The 20,618-nt window shown below is 38.2% G+C and overlaps 1 protein-coding gene across 4 annotated transcripts in view; it reads right to left on the bottom strand.

The window, feature by feature from the left end:
* The window catches only part of DMD (dystrophin), a 2,234,319-nt gene that overhangs the window by 736,333 nt on the left and 1,477,368 nt on the right, over positions 1-20,618 (bottom strand). For all 4 annotated transcript variants that reach the window (XM_027096086.1, XM_027096084.1, XM_027096085.1 and 1 more), the window contains one exon: positions 10,960-11,061. In XM_027096086.1, the coding sequence (XP_026951887.1) occupies positions 10,960-11,061 (102 nt within the window). The remainder of the gene's footprint in view (positions 1-10,959; positions 11,062-20,618) is intronic.

Raw genomic sequence — 20,618 nt, forward strand, 5'->3', positions numbered from 1 at the left:
GAAGTAACTTAATTCATGAAGTTATTAATTTATTTTGTGAATACATTACTGTATGTCTATAGTATTTTATTTCTAAAGTAAATTTTCTGGGTGGAATTCCTTTCAAAGGTATTTTAATTATTTTAGCCAACCACACTACAAATTTTTATCAATTGTTTGCTGCATACAGGCTGTTGCTCCAGATGCAATTTCACTGAAAGGAAGTAGAGCACAAACATTACTGAAAGCAACACAAATAAACAAAACAACAGTGTCATCTCAGCAACTGGCTTGACTCTTTTAAAATGTATCTAATGTGGCTGCACACAAGAATTTTCCAGAGAACATTAAAAATATCTTACTGCCCTCACTCACCCCAGATCAATCCTATTAGCAAGTCTTGGAGAGAGGGGCTGTGGTACGCATGGGGATAAGCCTCTCAGAGTCTACTTTAAGGAAGGACTCTTGTCCCAAATGGTGAAGAAGATTTCAGTAGACATCCTTCAGTTGTCAGTCCCTTTAGGGACTGTCTCAGCTGAAGAGATCTGCCTTGCCCCAGGGCATTCCCTTTCCAGGGCAGCCCTCATTCAAGGACTGATCAAGGTGAGAGTATAAAAGCTCAGCCAATTTGGTTCAAAGCAGGACCATTTTGAGGTCATTATAGCTGCAGAGCTCCCAGTAGAGTCAGCCAAGCCCGTTATATGGTCTGTGATGTGTTGGTATATGTTAACAATTGGCTCTCTGGGAGAAAATAACTGATTTTAGTATTTTCTAATTTCTGTGGTGTAAATACTCCCACTATAGCCAATTTTACCAAGAGAATGTCAAGTAGCTCACAAAATGCCTGAAAATTTGCTAATAGACCCTCATGAGCAGATACAAGCTGCTTCCAGTGCACCACTGGGTAACCATAAGATTACTTACTGCCAGTAGAGTGGGAGCAGAGGTAATATCTGTCAGTTCTAGGCCGACACTTTTAAAAAATGAGTGAGGTTTCTGCACCCATCCTTTCCTTTCCCATTAACTGGAAGCAGAGGACTCAGAGGTCGTAGGGCAAACTTTCTCAACGGATTGGGGGGAGAGTTTATCCTAATACCCTGGAGCAGTGGTTCGCATACTTTGGGACCGTCAGAATCACCTGGAGGTCTTGTTAAGCCACTGATTGCTGGCTCTCAGCCCCAGAGCTCTAGATTGAATAGGTCTTGAGTGGGGCCCAAGAATTCCCATTTCTAACAATTGTACAGTTGATGCTGATGCTGACTGTCCAGGACCAAGGCCTAAGGTGTCCATTATAAGTAATAAGTTACCTAAGCATCTACAATGGACTAGATATGTACCATCCTTGACAAAAATAAGAAAATAGGGGGCTTCTCTGGTGGCGCAGTGGTTGAGAATCTGCCTGCTAATGCAGGGGACACGGGTTCGAGCCCTGGTCTGGGAGGATCCCACATGCCGCGGAACAACTAGGCCCGTGAGCCACAACTACTGAGCCTGCGCGTCTGGAGCCCGTGCTCCGCACCAAGAGAGGCCACGACAGTGAGAGGCCCGCGCACCGCGATGAAGAATGGCCCCCGCTTGCCACAACTAGAGAAAGCCCTCGCACAGAAACGAAGACCCAACACAGCAAAAATAAATAAATTAATTAATAGACTCCTACCCCCAACATCTTCTTAAAAAAAAAAAAAAGAAAATAGGTCCTTAAATCATTTTCTACAGGACTTAATTTTCTTGAGGAATCCCACTTAAGAAAAGCTGCCACGGGAATAAATACTAAAAAGTCATCACTTCCTATTTTAACTATCATCTATGCTCTTAAGGTTATTTATTCTATTGTGTCTGAGATCATGTCAAATCAGGGCTTTTAATTTCTTCTCCCAGGGTGAATGCTGTTAAACATTTACTATCACATCAATGAATGTAACTCTTTTCATTTATTAAAACATAAGCCTTGAATCCAAAAGCAAACAAAAAATGCCTCTGATCAGTAAGGAAAACCACCGCTGAAACTCATGACATGCAGAAGATATTTTTCCATTCTGACATCAAGCTAAACACTGAGAATTAAATATTATCAAAGGTTAGTGAATGAATATATCTATCTACGCAAAAGAGCAATAGATAATAGGGAAGAGACAATAAATGTAAAAGTAGACAACTAGAAAATGTCATGATCTTGGTCACTTATTGAAGGGATAAGAGTGCAGCAGATGGTGAAGTCTCATCATACATCATTTAACCTATAGGAAGTCACCTATATATGCCAGGAGAGGGAGAGGGAGATTAGAGACTGATTTACATACTGCTGAGATCTGCCCACTCTTCCGCTCAATAAGCATATGGCCCCATAGTGAGTGGGTGAGGAGAGATGGGAATTTGCTGTTTCTACAGTTGGCTTAGGTTTCACTTTCTTCTCATGGTGTAAGCATCTCACTGCATTGAGTTAGATTCTAATATTTAAAGTATTTATCTTACAACCTGGCTCCTAAAAGAAAATTACTTCATCTGGGTCTCAACTGAAGCAACAGTGATCAGTACTGAACTTCATATTCCATGCACATAATGTAACTGAACAGGACCCGGCGGGGCTCCTGGACACAAGTCTTTCTGTGTCCCCCATTTCTTGTTTGTAAGAAATAGGCTTCATTCAGCCTTCCTGACCTCATTTGAGTTCCAGAGGGCAGGTTGGAACAGCTGCTAATCAGGGAAGGGAGGGGATGCGGAGACAAAGGAGGAGCAGTCAAAAAACAATAGTGCAGCCTTGGGACAGAATCCTGGTTCCACCTCAAAAGATACACATAACAATATCTTTGAGCTCTTTGGCAGAACTAAAACCCCCAACAAATGGAAGATGCTAACTCCTTGATAAAGCGTTCTTCATTCCAGAGAGAAGGTCACAGTTTGATAACCTCAAGAACCACAGGAGCTCATCAGGAGACCCCCTGAGGCCAGATTAAAGGAATGCAGGCCCTGCACACACCCAGATCCTTATCAGCAACCCCGCCCTTGAACCATTGCTATAAGACTCCTCACCAAATTCTCCCAGGTTGGGACACACAGTTTTGAAAGGCATGAGCCCGCTGTATCCCCCTTTGCCTGGCAAAGCAATAAAGCTAATCTTTTCTACTTCACCCCAAACTCTGTCTCCGAGATTCAATTAGGAGGCACCAGTGCATAGAGGCCAAGTTTTTGGCATCAATAACTGTACAATGAAATAGAACAATAATCGATGCTTATAATGATGACCCTGCAAATTAAGAAAAATTTAAATTACACTGTGTTTTAGAATCAGAAGTCCTGGATTCCAGTCCTAACTCATTATTACCGGTTGTGTGATCACTGGCAAATCAGGTAGGTCACTCAAATTCATCATCCTTGAAGCGTGGATATAACACTACCACCTAACCCATACTTTTGTTGGAGAAACTAAATGAGATATTTTACATGAAAAGAACTCTGTGAACTCTAAAGTACTGTAAAATTGTTGGTTAGCTATTATGCACCGCTTAATGAAGCAGAACAGAAGACGGTCAATGAAGTTTTCATTAAAATAGTTAAAATGAAAATATTTCAACACTTAAAAGATTTGGTTTAGGCTATCCTGAAAATAACATGTTTATATATTCAATTCCCTTTTATTAATACATAAAACTCAGAACGGTCTATTCATTTATTAGAATGTTATCTTGCCCACTGTTATTTCCAGATGGTTAAATGAGATATCCATATAATTTCAGATGCAGAGATTTTAAAAATTAAGTAGTAACCCCCATGTACCACAAACATCTGAGGATACTGCAAAGTGTCAAAAATGCAAGAAGCTCAGAAGTGTATGTTTCCCAATCTTTCATAATTATTAGCAAACAACATCACATAAAATGGCTACAGATTTTGATTCAGCTGGTCACAAAAACACCCTTACAACTTCTTCAAGTACCTGGTATAGAGTTGAAATTGATGATTTATATATTATGGAAGTTCTTTTTTGTTTGGTTTGGTTTTGCTTTTTGGTTCTCTGGCATGTGCCCAGATTTTTAATTCTCTCATCTTTTCTATTAGGCTGTAAAGTTCCTTTGGGTAGCAAAAAATGTTTGGCTGCAGCAGCTAACGCAGCGTTCTTCACATAACAAACTTGAAGCTGTGCTCATAAAAATCTGTAAAAGGTAATTTGCTACTCATGTTAATAACCTTTAACCAAATTTAAGGGAATCAAATGTATGTCTAAATTCCAACATCTTTAAATATAAAATTAGTGGAATAATAGTTAGCAAGTCCTACTCTTGATTAGATTTCTAGAGTTTTCAAACTTTGAATACCTAAGCAAATTGCAGATCCCAGGCTTTCTTCACAAGAGCTCAAAACTCAACAGTCATAGTAAACTTGTTTTACCAAAAAGGAGGAACTCTGAGAATCATTTTTTTTTTTAAATTTTAACTATTGACCTTTACTTTTGTTTTAAAAATTAATTAATTTATTTATTTTTGCTGTGTTGGGTCTTCGTTTTTGTGCGAGGGCTTTCTCTAGTTGTGGCAAGGGGGGGCCACTCTTCATCGCGGTGCGCGGGCCTATCTTGTTGCGGAGCACAGGCTCCAGACGCGCAGGCTCAGTAGTTGTGGCTCACGGGCCTAGTCGCTCCGCGGCATGTGGGATCTTCCCAGACCAGGGCTCGAACCCGTGTCCCCTGCATTAGCAGGCAGATTCTCAACCACTGTGCCACCAGGGAAGCCCCTGAGATCATTTTTTAAAAGGGCAAAACTAATTTCATTATAGCGGGCATTTGCACCTGAGCATTGTTTTCCGCTGTATATAATTTACTTGGAGTTAGTCATTAAATGTTAAGACTATTATATCAAAGAATGTGAAATTTCTTCTTTATGAAGAGCAGAAATTACAAGAAAAAATTATTTCTGAATATAGGTTTCCTTTTTAAACTTAAAATGGAATATAATTCTCAACTACCTGAACTTGGGATTTCAAAATTTTAAAATCTTATATTTTTCTCTTGTGTCAAATGTTTGGCATGATATTAATATCTGCTACATAAATAAATGAATCCACCTGTGGCTTTATATACACAGACGTGCATGTGAATATTGTAATTGAAACATCTATGTCTCCATGTCTGTCTCTATAAATGCAATTAATACAACTGAGGACCAGGAGTGAAATTCAAAATTCTAAAATGCTTGTCCAGTTCCAGCATGAACTACTGAGTAAGTCTAAATTGAGACTTTTCCCCAAAATAGTTCCTCACAAAAGAGTCAGTTCATATTAGCTTATAATGTCTTTTGGGTTTCAATTGTTTTATTTTGAACAACAAAGTTGCACAGTAGCCTGAAATAATCTCAAGAAATATGAATTTGGGATGCTTATATAAGTCATCAGCCAGAATTGGTTAATTAAAAAAAAAAGGAAGTGAAGAAAATTGATAAACCAGTAGCAATTATTCCTAGGGTATAACCTCACACAACTGGTGAAGGTCATTGTAAACAACTCTTAAAGATAATTTTAAAAAGCAAAACAATAAGTTATTCTGATGGGGTGTAAATAATTCACATCTAAGAAAAATGAAAAGATTATCTCTCCTAATATTTTGGGAATGGGCACCGAAGTTAGGGATAAATATTCCAGTGATAACACTGAAGAAGTGAAAAACGGTCCTTCTGGTAACTGGCAGTTAGCTAGGTGTGATGGTCCCAAGTGAACATAAAAAAACAGTCACAGAGGGCTTCCCTGGTGGCGCAGTGGTTGAGAGTCCGCCTGCCGATGCAGGGGACGTGGGCGGGTTCGTGCCCTGGTCCGGGAAGATCCCACATGTCGCGGAGCGGCTGGGCCCGTGAGCCATGGCCGCTGGGCCTGCGCGTCCGGAGCCTGTTCTCCACAACGGGAAAAGCCACAACGGTGAGAGGCCCGCGTACCGCAAAAAAAAAAAAAAAAAAAAAAAAAACAGTCACAGAAAATAAACTAGACAGAGACAAGGCCACTCTGTCACCACAAAAATGACGAATATGAGGCACTGCTACTTCTTTAACAGTGACAGCTCTGCCCTGCTTTAATCCTTTCACCTTCTAGATAAAAACTGTTAGATACCTGATCACCACCTTGACTCCATTTCTTGAAAGCATCTAATCCAAAATGGCTTCCTCCTCCCTAATTCCTCTTTCGAATCATTCAGCCAGCTCTTGCCAATGCCCTCTAACTGAGATGCCCCACAGTCTCTCTTGAGGGCTTTCTCCTTTGCTACAGTAAGCTAAATAATCCTAATTTTTTTATTATAGTTATCGTCCTAGTTGTCTTTGGACAGAGAGGTTTAACAGCACCATACGGGGATCCAAACACTGCCATACTGCAAATCACTTAGAAGGAAGACAGTAAGCTCTAGAGTTCTGGAATATACATCTATGAATGAACTCTTTCCATAAAATACAAATGTGCCAAAAGCAATGTTCCTAATTAGTGTGTTATTTTATACAATGTGAGATTTCAAATATGGAAGTGCTAATCAATTAAGAAATTAAATATAATTAGGCATTTGACAATCTCATCCACATTCCTAAATGATTCTATCAGTTGCTCAAAAATTTATTATAAATTTTATCTTCTCAGAGGGAAAGTGGGGCTCTCCTTATATTCAAGCATAAGTGATTACCATTTATTCAACCTCTCATAGTCAAGACTTTTTACTCAGTTGTGAAGCTAATTTGCATTAAAAAAATGAAATTCTCCTACTTATGTATTAATAAATTATAAAATTTCTCTAATACTGTTACGCTCTATAATTCTTCTCTGAACTGCTTCTATTATCATTGACACGGAAATTGTGTTTATCAAATAAGTCAGTCAAAATGGATCTGTTCATTTGGGGGGACAAACTCATATCTGTTATCTTGCTATTGATTCTGATGTTACCAAAAAAAAAGTTGCACCAGGTAAATGAGATCATACGCCTGATAGATGATTTATAAAATCCAAATATTGTTATAATCGTAATATCTAATTGGGCAACATCTGACCAACAAGATACCACTTGACCTGCTATACCATATACAAATTTTGAGATGCACATCTGTTGTGAGTGATATATTTTAAATTATCAGGCAAAAAAATGAATAAATAAACCCAAAGACATTTTTAGAAATGTTAAGATGTTGATGTTGGCAGTAGAACAAACTCAGGAGAAAAAAAACAACAGCTTAATCTAGTTAATTAACAACAAAACAGCTGGGAAAATGAAACACCCCTGGTTTTGACTGACTATAATTGAAAATGACTAATGATGCTGTCATTTTGCAGCTTATATTGGGGGAAATGATGCCTGGAAGATTATAATTGGCCTCTTGACCATTTGTTTACAGTAATTATTTTTGTGTTAAAGGTTGGGGTGGAACCCTTTGGCCAAATATAGAAAGCTCCAAATACCTTATTTTTTTCTTACAGTTAAAAAAAAAATCAAGAGCAGTAATAAAATATATTATTAGATTCATGTTAAGATTTTTTTTGGATAATCTAAAAAGTTAGCAAAGCAAACAGCTGGTGTGATCTTATCACTTTACCAAGTTACTAAGACATTTTAAATTCTGTTAATGTTCTCAGTTCTAATAATGGAAGGTGATATGAGTATTTCAAAATATATACACACATTTAAAAATTTTTAACATAAAGAGCAGTGTTCCAAATTAAGTTAAAGAATAAGTACAAATAGAAGAAAATGTTATCTAAATGCTTAAGTTCAAAAGAGAGTTAACATTTTTTAAAATCGAATAACAAATGGCTTTTTTTTTTGTAGCTGTCGATATTGTTGCTACTGATGGAAGTTGTTTTTGTTGCTTTTTAACTGCTAAATTTGGTGCTATTGAGGAACCTACTCATTACTCTGTGGAAAATGGAATACATTAAAATGATTAACAGTATTATCATAAAATACTATTACCAAAAGTATAACTTAATCAAAATGTTAAACAATTTATTGAACTTATCCAACCAATCTTCAACAACTTCTGAAGTTAAGATGAAGGAACAATGTACAAATCAAATGAAATAAAAGTATGTGCGCGTGTGTAGGGGGAGAGAGAGCGAGATAGGAGATAGAAAGCAAAACAAAGATGCTTATTTCTTCAATCATATTATTCTAAGATTTTTCCAGTAATTTTGCATTAGAGATCTAGTGCTATATTTATGTCATGAGTAGAACTGTTTCATAATATATGTTTGATCTTTATCAGGAAATCCTCAAAGAAAATAAGGAAGACGTTTAGTTAGGGATGACAAAAAAAGAAACTAAAAATTTACCATCTTTGAAAATTAAATAAATCCTAGAGAAGTTGATAAAATTAAGAAAAAGGGAAAAAAACTGAACAGGGATGAGCCCAGCTCCCAAACAGGACTCAGCTTGGGAGGTGAGCGTAGGAGGTAAGCAGACAGCTTGTCTGATGCGGAATGTGGAGATGCCAATAGACAGTCAATTTTCTAAGAAACAGAATCATTTTCTGATGTGTCCTTAACTAGAATCTCTGCAAGTGGTGGACATACTACTTATCCATTTAGATACTGGATCTTATATACACACCATGAGGGATTTTCATTTTCTTTTTAAAGACTATCACCATCTTCTTTATAATTGTTACAGTTTCTAAATGTACCTCCTCCCCAAGACAAAAAACAAACTTCTATCATGAAAATGTACTGCAGGCTACTTGTACGCTTTTCCCTTCTATTACGGAGTCAGAAACCTCAAAGTTAAGGAGGAAAGGCATTAGGAAGGGCAAAATTTTTAAATTTTGATATACGAAGTCAAAGTCTAAAACAGGCTTTGTTTATGTACTATCAGAGCAATGGCTCACCCTTTAGAAAAATCATCCCTAATCTTTAAAAAGAAGGTTTTGATCCACGCAGAGGTTTAAACAGTCCCCACAGCTTGCTACCTTGTATTGCTGGGTTCCAGGTTTTGAACGATGAGGTAGTGTTTTAGCCTCTAGAGTTTTAGGCTACCACAAGCCCCAGCTAATCTTCAAGTGTGTCCAAGGTCATGGCCCTTATCAAAAGCTGCACGTGAAGAATCTATTTCTCCACACTCCTGATCTCCCAAATCAATCTTGCCCTTTTGCCACTGTGAACCTGATACGGTGATTCCTCTCCAAACTTGAGGGGTAAGTGGTAGAGGAGGAATGAGTTTTCACTTAAGCTGTGCTTCTCCCCCATGAACTGATTTGAGAGGACATGGGGAAGGAGGGAAAGGGAAAAGAAAGAAGAGGGCTGTCTCTACACAGTCGTTTCAAGGGATATGAAAGTGAAGGACGTTAACACCTCCTTGCTTTCTCTTTCACTTCAGAAAGGTAATTCCCCTCTTACGTCACTAATGCTACAATAGAAATTAGATCTCACAGTGGCCCAGGAGTTGAGGGTATGATAAATTAGCTTCAACTGCCTGGATTGTTTACATACAATGAAAACAAAAATTTTCTGGTTGACTTTCAATTAAGGCTTTCCCTCTGTTTTTTAATAAAGGCACTAAAGCAAAAGCCAATTGAAATGCATGTCTGTAATCTGTAACAATTATGCCAAATCCTGCATAAAGTCTTTGAGGATCAAACAAGAGTAGGCAGAACAGACCTACAAAATGGTCCATTGGTCTGTCGCATTGCTTGCTATGAAAGTCACTCTGTTAATCGAGAAAGCTGTCTGCTTGGGGACTGGCTTTCTCTAGAGCATCAAAAGAAACCCTGAAATTTGCTGCTTTCTGGACCTTTTCTAGCTCTCCAATCTAAATACTGTACACATTGCTACTTTATGAAAATTATCATACCAGGCCTACACTGGATGCAAATTATTTTGGGGGGATGTTAGGAGTGGGGACAATGTATTCCTGTATCAATGTCTATCGATATCTACAGAGGAAATCTGTGCCTTTCACCACCTGGTGTTTGGACATTGCGTTTAGGCTGAAACTTCAAATTTACCTAAGAAGAAGCCCCTTGTAAACTGTAAGGAAAACAAACAAGCTTCTAGAAATGAAGCGACACAGTGTAAGTCATGGCAGTGTTATTTGCAAGGACAAACTACTTCTGTATTATGAGGTTATTGACCTGCACTGTTTTAGAGCAGTTTTAAACATGAGAGTGAGGCCCACTAAATCTCAGCCTGCAACAGTAGCTAGAGAAACCAGGACTGATCAATAAACAGCCACCATTACAGGCTCTTGGGACCCTTCATCATAATGGGAGCCATTATAATTTTGGTCAGGTACAGAAAATAAGGTGACCTATACCCAACGTCTATTTATCACTGGACTCGCATTAGCAAGTGGAAGCCATTGATTAGCTATTTTTTGAAAACTGAGCTGGTTTCCCATTTCTCTCTTCATGTAACAGCCCTGTGAAGAAATGTGTCCTAGACTTCAAAATGCACATGGGGAAAAGAAAGAAGTCGAAAGCTTTCTCCCTGGCCAGCTTTTTATCGAAGAGAGAAGCAATTACATGACATTCCACTAAAACTTCTTGACCCAATAAAGTACTGAAGCCCGAATGCCGATTTTCCTCTTTCATAAGAAAGAGCAACAGAGAAAAGAAAGGTCATGGACCATATTGTGATTCTTTACAGCTGTTGGAGACAGACAGTATGATGCAGTAGCTTGATTTGAATTAAGCCAAACGATATGAAGAGCATCAAGGCTGGCAAGCGAAGCAACAGAGCCTCAAAGAATTTAATCTACCTTGAAGGTGGGAGTACTTTTTGTATTGATGGCAGCGCACCAGGACAGAAATGAGTCCTTTAATGCAATGACTCGTTAATAGCCTTAAGATCACAATACATAAATAGGATATGTTGATCAAAAAGATAGCTCTGCCTCTCCTATTGCAGGATGGCCAATATTTCTTTACAAGTTATTTCATCGATAATAAATAGACCATGTCAATGGCAAATGTACAACAGGGGAAGCATAACCCATTATGAGGTAATGGATATTGCTAGAGGTTGCTTCATTACCTTCACGGGCTGAGTGGCTGGTTTTTCCTTGTACAAATGCTGCCCTTTAGACAAAATCCCTTCCACATCCGGCTGTTTAGCTTGAACTGCTACTTCAGTTTCCTGGGGAAAAGAGCACATACAGTGCAGATTAACTTCACAGTTAGCAATAAAATTACTAAATTTAAATATACCCTTGGAGACTCCACATGTATGGCAGATCAATTTCTGCACAGTACATAGGGGCACAAAGTAGTTTTCAGTGCAGAGAAAAGAAATGGAGGTCTTTGGGCTTCCCTGGTGGCGCAGTGGTTGAGAGTCCGCCTGCCGAGGCAGGGGACACGGGTTCGTGCCCCGGCCCGGGAGGATCCCACATGCCGCGGAGCGGCTGGTCCCCCCAAAAAAAAAAAAAAAAAAAAAGAAATGGAGGTCTTTGTGAAACACACCAAAGTTTAAAAAATTTACCCCGAGTCTTCTTGAGTTATGTCATAATACTATCATATAGAAACAGAGACACTTTATATTTTTCCAAAAAGAATGCAATAACGAGAAGTATGATCCATGAATATGATTAATATGGATAAATACTATTGTTAGCTTCAATAATCTCAGTAATCCTAATGTCCATTTTACTCCACAAACCTCTTATTTTAACAGGATTCTTCTCGGGACTCTGGTTCCAAAATTTTATTTTGAAATAGAAACCAAATAAATCTTTCCACATCACTGTCAAAATTATTAACTTTCTTTCCAAAAAGTAAACACTTAAAGCACAGTATCAAGGCTTATTAATTATTAAGCAGTCAAATTAAACAGGCTTTTTGAGGAATGATTAAATTCTCTTTAAAAATGTGTTTTTCCTTAGTCTGGAGAAGATTGAAGCATGACCGTATGACCAAAAAACGAAACAAAACACAACACAAGAAAAAAACATCCTCTTCAGATATATGAATATAAAGTGCTTTGCTACTGGGTGCCGTCTTGCTCTCCTGAAGAGAGGACAAAAGAAACGTGCGTAAATTGAAGCTGAAGGAAGTGAAGTTAAATATTACAGAAGACTTTTTGGATGTAACACTTGTTCAACACTAGGATGGAGTATCGATTAATCAATGTCAGGCGTCAGTCAGGGCCTGGCAATCTTCCCCAGGTGGCAACTCCTGATTAACACATATCCCTCTTCCTCCCGCTCCTACCCTGTAGCCTCCCAGCACTGCTGTGTATACGTGTCTTCATGCCACTGTTTCCTTTATCCACTGTGTTTGTACCTGTCCTCTCTCAGCTCATCTGAGCAGGGTGTCCTCTGAACCCAAATTACCGTAATCTTATATGGCACAGTAGGATGTCCTGTAACTTGTGAGTGCTCATCACATGCTCTTGAGAAGGATTATTTCTTCAGTTCTTATAATAAATAGCAGTGGGAGGTAGGCACTTTGGTTAAAAGGGTCCATAACATGAAGACTAACTCCACATGTTAAATGGGTACATGTGCCACACACACACACACACACACACACACACACACACACACACAATCACCTTTAGAGACAATAATTCTGGAAGAAACAAACCTAGAATTGTAAGTATCAATTTACTCTTTATGATAAAAAGTTCTAAATGTGATTTTTTTTAAAAAAATTGCAAAATTGTAACAAGTTCAAAATCGGAGTGTACTTTGTGAGGGTTGGGTAATTCCTTCTTCCTTTAAAAATGATTTATAAGTACACCCAGTGTAAATTCTATACCTTCAGAAAATGAGCACAAATAGTCTATAATTTTACCACTGTTTCAGGTATGCAGTAAATGACGAGCACTAACACCTTTCTCTCCCTGCCCCTAGTCTTCAATCGCAAATAAAGAGTTCCAAAGATCACAAAGAATCGATGCCACTATTGAGAAGGCACTGGCAAATAACCAGGATTAAAAGACTGCATTTGATATGACAAGGAAGTCCCTCAGGAAATAAACACACAAATTTTAATTCATGAAAGTTTCACTGGCAAATGAACAGAAACAGCAGCAAGGCTGACATGCGAGCAGCCCCAGTATTACTTAGAGCTCCAAGTTCTAAGGTGGTGCTTATTAGATGGACTGTGGAAAAGGTGGCATGCCATGTGAAATGTCTATGTTTTGCAACTGCAGAAAGTAAAATATTTCCTCTTCAGGCCACTGAATTTGCCCTAGATTTAGCCCTCTGATGAATGAGCACTACAAAGTCACATCACTTCCGTTTATAGAAATGTTTCCTAGTAGCATGTCTTTTCATCAACACTATTGCCATCTCTTCGTCCTTTAATGAAATAATGGAGAGTTTAAGTACCTGGATAAGATTTACACCCGGTCCAACAGAAATAGAGCAATGGGTGAGAGAAATCATGTTCAGTTCTTAATTCTTTGTGGGTACTTTCCCTTCGCAATTTTTTGGAGAACTAGATATCTAATGATATGCACCTTTGATAAACTGCTTTAGAAAGAACATTTTGAAGATACATTTCTACAATTTACCTCACTACATTTAATTGTAGTGTGAATTTATTAGTTAAAAGATAGGTCACTTATTGAGGGTCGAATTTTATTGCTTGAAGGGTCAACTGTAGTAAATACAATTAAATTTCCTTAAAATGTCCCTTAGTATAGTTTTCTTAAGTTGGTGTGAAAAAATACACTGTGACAAGCTGATCATCACCATGAAAAAAATGGAAGTATGTGTGAGACAAATTAAAAAATTTTGATATCCCTCCATGCAATTAAAACTTGACATGGAAAAATTGAAAAGCAAGCAAACAAACAAAAAATCCCAGCCAAATCACATGACTATGCAGAGATAAGAAAAAGCTGAAATCATTAGCTGTGCTGAAAACATCAACCAACTGCTAGAGTGACTGCTAGAGTGATTATGTCACTATAATAATGTTAACAAACCAGAGTTGCTAAGACTTTACCGTATGTCAAAACACTGTATGTTTCATACATTTTTCCTCATACTTACACTCCTACAAAAAGGGTATTATCTGGGACTTCCCTGGTGGCGCAGTGGTTAAGAATACACCTGCCAATGCAGGAGACACGGGTTCCATCCCTGTTCTGGGATGGAGCAACTAAGCCCGTGTGCCACAACTACTGAGCCTGCGCTCTAGAGAACACGTGCCACAACTACTGAAGCCCGCGCGCCTAGAGCCCGTGCTCCACAACAAGAGCAGCCACTGCAATGAGAAGCCTGCGCACCGCACCGAAGAGTAGACCCCGCTTGCCGCAACTAGAGAAAGCCCGCACACAGCAATGAAGACCCAACACAGCCAAAAATAAATAAATTTATAAAAAAAGAAAGGGTATTATCTAATTTTGCAGATGCTAAAGCTGAGGGAGATTATGTCAATGGTCCAAGGCCATGTAGCTTGCAAATGGCAGAGTTGATATTATTACCGGGAAGTGTGTATCACTAAACCTCCACTTTAGCCCTCCTTTGTTGAGCATAGCGTGTATGTGTGTGTGTGTGTGTGTGCACATGCTAAAACTGGCAGCCACATCTCTTACTATCATGTTAATTTTTTCCCTCTTCTTTAACTCCAATACATTCTATAGTATCCTTCCAGTGTAAAAATGAGAGAAAATCCTGCCTCTTCCCACCGGAAAATAAATTCTTACATAGCTTTTAAAAAGCTCCAAGGGTGTCTCTTTGTGGTTTTACAACTGCCAAACTGACGATATCCAGGTCAGAGAATTGGTTTGAGCAAATCTTTTATCTCACAAATGGCCTCACATCTTTATATGATTTAAGATAAGGTGAAGGAGGTCACCACTAAAATGGAAACGCAGCTAATTATAGTGGCCAGTTTTTTGTAAGTAGGAAGTGTTCAACTTCAAAGAACATTCAGACAAGAAAGTCTTCATGGGATTTCAACCAAAAAAATCTCACTTCTAATAATAGAACGTTTCCATTTAAGTTTTTCCCTCTGCCTTATTCTTAATATATCCCCTGTAATATAAGATTGCGCACCAGGAGTTAAGACCCTTATGATGTAACTAGAGTTTTTTTTTCCAACATAGTATTGACAGTTCACTAAAATCTCATGCATAACTTTAAGTATATAATTTTTATTAAATAGGTAATAGGAATAACCCTTCATCGATACTAGGAGAATACTGCAGTGTACTTTAGAAAAATCCAGCCTTGATAGGTTTTCAGAATGGAGTAACTCTCTAAGCACCTTCAGTCTTATTTCTTATTAGACAGCATTACTAATATTGCTGGTGGTGTTGGTCTGATGAGCAGCGAAGCAACGGTTAGTGGTAAAAAAGACTGAACCCCTTTGAGGATGAAAGTAACAATTCATATGCAAATTAACGTAACTTACATTCTCTAAGAATTTATTCATTGACTACTGTATTTCTAATTCAATATTAAACTGATTGCACACTTTTTTTTTTAAACTAGAAATTTGGTGCTAAGGATAATATAAGAGAGCTACATTTTGCCTTGTTTTCCTTTATTATTTTAAATTTATTTATATTTCTATCATTTTACTTATTGCTAACCTTAGAATATATCAATATGTATGTATATATATGTGTATATATACATAAAAATATATATCACAACATAAAAAGGGTGGGTGAATACACTCTCTTCCCCGTTGACTTTGGGCTTTACCACATGCCTCACTTAGGTCAATGGACTGTGGGCAGACATGACTGCATGACAGCTCTGAGCTAGGTCTTTAAAGGCAATTCAGGATTTGCTAGTACCTCTAGTTCCTGCCTTCCACCATGAGAGAATAATGTATCATAAAGAAGCTGCTCTTTCAGCCTGGGTTCTGGAATGAGAAGACATTTGGAGCAGATCCACAGCCTAGGATGAGAAAATCCGAACTTGACCCATAGTGTAGAGTAAAGCTGCCACTGATCTGCAGACACGTGGATGAGTGATCAATGTTTGTTCTTGCAAGTCACTGGGATTTGGGGGTCATTTGTTACTGCAGCAAGAGCTGACAATTACAATGTTATAGTGAAACAAGCAAACAAATATATGGCTTTCTGGGGAGAAAAAACAAAGTAAGCCTTTAAAATAAATGGGCTCTAGTCACATATATTGACTGCACTGTCTCTCATTCCATATACAAACTGTTTGCTAAAAAGGGTGGCAAGAAACGAAAAATGAAATGGAATCAATATTGTGTTAGAGCCTGACTTCTCTGGCTTAGATTGTCAGGCAGACTCTGACAAATGAAGGCTGATGGATGGAAAAACACAACATTGTGCAGCTGAGTTTCTCTTTTCCCTCATGCTGAGTGACTATTCTTTTATTTATCTACAATTAGGTTTGCTAGACCACAGCAACACGACTCTCCTTCACTGTAACTGCAGCCTGTCAAGTACGTGCCAAGCTGATTGACAAAGAATGACAGGTTCTCTCTTTCCATTCTGAGCTAATCAAGGGCAGCCCACCAAAGGGAGGTTTTCTTCTGATTTAGAGATTTATGGATTTCAAAAATAATCTGGTCAAATATACAAAATATAATGCCATATTGATTTTTAAAGTGGCAAGTGTTCTGAAGCTAAGAAGATAGAATCTATTAAGGTACACACTTGGAATATTCAAGGCCAACCAAAGAGCGGACATAGGTGTGACCATCAGGTAATGAGACTGATATCCAGAAGCCACTTGTAGAAGCCCTCCATTCATAAAGATGGGGTTTCAAAGTCCTTTTGGCGGTAGAATGCCTTTGGCAAACGAAATCTTACCCAACCCTCCCCAGCATACTAATCAATTCATTCAGTAAATATATACTGAATATAAGAGCACCTATTATGTTCTAAATACTATTTTGATACTGGATATATCACAGTCAATAAAACAGACAAAATTTTTCTGTTCTTGTGAAGTTTACATTCTAATGGGAACCATGGACGATAAAATATAAATTACGGCACATCCAAGGATGAAAAGTGCTAAAGTGAAAACAAAACGAAACAGAGCAAAGCATCAAGTGGGGATAGGAGGTGTATGTGTGAGCTAAGGGAACGTGGGAGGTGGACATTTGAGAAAGTGCCTCCAGGGGAAAAGCCTCACTGAGAAGGTGACATTTGAGAAAACATTAGGAGGGACTGAGGGAGTGAATCAAGCAGTATTTCAGGGAAGAACAATCCATGCAAGGGCAACAGCAAGTGCAAAGGCCCTGTGGCAGGTGTGTGTCTGGCATGATCAATGCAAGTATAAGGAAGCCAGGGTAAGAGAAGTCTACCGAGCAAGGGAAGCAAGCCAGAGAGATCGGGGAGGGTAGGTCCTGCAGGGCAATTATGTGAGGACTTGGGCTGTTACTCTGAGTGATATTACGAGGCACAGGAGGGTTTTCAGCAGAGGAGTGATATGATCTGACTTATTTTTTAACATCATTCTGGCTGCTGTGTTAAGATTAGACTGAAAGAATGCAGAGAATAGACAGTAATTATGAGCAGACTCCCAAGGGGGTTTGTTAAATCTACATTGCTTGGAGGGAAGTACTTGCTTGCTGAAACCCAATGTACTTACTCCAAAAATCTTTATACATACAGTTCTTAAATGAGGACTAAATCTCTGATCTGGTTTAATAGCACAGGACACTGCTTGAAGCAGTCTCATTCATTGAAACTGGTGCTCTCCAGGTTTTACTATGTTCCTGAGTCCTTAGTGGTGACAAGTGTGGGCTCTTCAGCCTGGTTATCTAAACTCCAACCGTGGCATGAATTGACTAATTGCAATAAAGACCATATGGCCCATAAATCTTAAAACATATTCTAAAACCCTTGCTATTTGGCCCTTTGCAGAAAAAGTTAGCCAACGGCTGATCGAGAGAAATGGTTAGGATTGGCATTTGTGACTCTAAAAACCTTCAGGTACACAGAAAAATCATATTTCTAAAGATAAAACACAAGTGACATTTTGCCTTTTACATCCTTATATAGACACATAGACGTAGTCAAACAATTTATAGTTATACTTTAGAGAGGGCTCAACAAATATTTTAGGAGTTGTGGGTCATACGGTTCCTGTCATACCTGGAGTCTGCCACTATCATGTAAAAGCAACCATAGACAATATGCAAACAAATGAGCGTGGCTGTGTTTCAATAACTATTTACAAAAAGACAGAGTGGACTGAATTTGGCCGTTGGACTATAGTTTGCTGACTCCTGCTTTGATGTATTACAGTGTTCTTGGAAGTAATCAGACTAGGGATAAGAACATGTGAGTTCTAGGCTTATTAAATCCTGAGCTGGGGCAAGTTACTTAAATTCTCTAATTTCAGTATCTTTAATTATAAAATGGATGAAAGTGAGAGAGATTATTGTGGATACAGGGTTAAAAACAACTTTTCCCCCTCTGCATCAGACTTTGACCTTCAAAGAACTTTCTAGCTGTACTTTCCCTGGAAACCTGATAAAATTGGAATGTCAAATGTGTTAGTAGGCAGCATTGCTTCTGCCAAAAAAAAAAAAAAAAAAAAAAAAAGACTGGTAAATTACACCTGGCTTAGGAGTTCTACATTTGAACTACAAATGTGTAAGGGAAAGTGATAGTTTTGGGGATCCCCTGAGCGCAGTAACTCTTGTAATTGAGCATGTACCTTTCAAGGATCTTGGAAACTCTGTCTGTGTTATAAGACGTTAGCTCCTGGGACCCATGAAGCTTCTAGGCCAGGGTTGACCCAGCACCACTGTGTGAGTCTGCTTTCTTTTTACTTGAACTATCATCTGAGAGCGTGCAGGTGCTGCAAAGAGAGTAGCTCTTGGATGGCTCGGTGAATGTTGTACAAACTGCTGTGTATTCTAAGCCCACTGAAGAGACATGCCTGATCCCGCCTTCCTGGGAAGCTGTGCTTCTGTTCCTGTAGCCTTCTAAGCGAATTTAAAGCTGCATGTGGTTAATGCTAGCCTTGTTCAGTTGCACATAAGATGACTCACTGACGGGCTTGACAAGAATCATTTCTAAGACCCACATTTTATTTCCACAAATACACTGCTCTGAATTGGGATACGTTTTACAAATGATGGTACGCCATAGTCTACTTGGCAGCACCTTTTCCTTAGTGACAGATAAAATAACGATGCATATTCTAATCAATGGTGTCTTAGAAACAATGAAATATGGTATGTGACCAGGATATTCACAGTAGGTCAGGATCAAATGATTTAGTATATGCAAAGGTAATACTAACTGCTACCATTCATTGAGAACTTACCAAGTACAAACACTCTCCTATGCACTTAACATTAATCATTTTAAGTAATCTCATTCAATCTGCACTGCAGAGCCGTTCAGCGGACATTATTATCATTTTCCAGATTAGAAAACTACAGTCAAGAGAGGTTAAGAAACTCGCTTAAGGCACAAGCTAACAAATAGTGGATGTGAGATTTGAACCCTCGTCTGTCTGATGCATATCCTGAATACTTATTTACTATACTGTAGGTTATATTAAGTATGGTACAAATATACAAGATTTTATTTGATGAATCACAGGGTTTAGAACCAGAATAAAGTAGTTTTGATTAATGTGTAATTTTAGTTTAAATCAGGGTTTCTCAACCTCAGCACTACTGACATTTTGGTCTGGGTAATTATTTGTTGCAGGCAGCTGCCCGGTGTATTGTGGGATATTTTACAGCACCCTTGGTCACTGTTCACAAGATGCCAGTGGCACTTCCTCCTTCCCCGGATGTGCCAACCAAGAATATCTTCAGACGTTGATGAATTCCCCTGGAGAATAAATCACCACTAATTGAGAACCACTGAATTACTGAATGTGTGAATGAACAAATGAAAGAATGTCTATCTACTCATGGTCTACATTTCCAGTATACATGAAATAGTATGATTTCATATGAACACCTTTCTTTCCTTTTTCCTTTTTCTTATATGGAGAACTGTTTGCAACGCCAGATGTTTACGTATTTTTTTTCAGATGCACTACTATGCACACCATGACTCTTAAACCACATTTGAATGTGGTTCTGATGAACTCTAACCATAATCGCATGTTTCCCTTCCAGCTGAATTGTTCCTCAAAACATTGCTTTAAATAACCCAAAGGGATTAAGGAACACAGCGGATTCTTCAGAATGGAGAGACATATAACAAAGTAATTTTTCCAGGTCTCTGCATCATCTTGTCCTTTCTTTGTACATTCACCTTGGCTAATGGTATTTGCATTATTTCTAACTGATATGGCACAACCCTAAATTATCATCCATATGGTAAATGGACATAGTCCTTAAAAAAGTAAGTACTATTAAACACTAGAAGTTTCTTTTTAAAATATAAAACAGCAGTTAGGAAAATTTTCATTGAAAGCAAAGAGCAGTTCAATTCTGACTTCATGACTGACATACACTTCAAAAAATATTAAAGATGCTTTGTTTTTACTGTTAAGTGTTGTACCAAAATTATAGTCATTATATAAAACAACTCTTTCTAAATTCCTCAATAACTTGTAAACTCAAAGAATCAAATGAGTTGCTGAATTAAGCTTGTATTTAAAAAAAACAGCAACAAAAACATCCGAGATTTCTCTTCTAAACAGCTTTTCCTTAAACATGTATAGAAAACAAAGCAAACATGAAGGTTTCTGAAAAGAAGGAAAATAACACGTGATGGACTAAAGCCCCTTCTTTGGTTCACACAACACGTTAGATTTCATCTTGGGT

The sequence above is a fragment of the Aethalodelphis obliquidens genome, unplaced genomic scaffold, assembly GCF_003676395.1.
Source record: "Aethalodelphis obliquidens isolate GAN/ISIS:26980383/991018 unplaced genomic scaffold, ASM367639v1 scaffold98, whole genome shotgun sequence".
Lineage (NCBI taxonomy): Eukaryota > Metazoa > Chordata > Mammalia > Artiodactyla > Delphinidae > Aethalodelphis > Aethalodelphis obliquidens.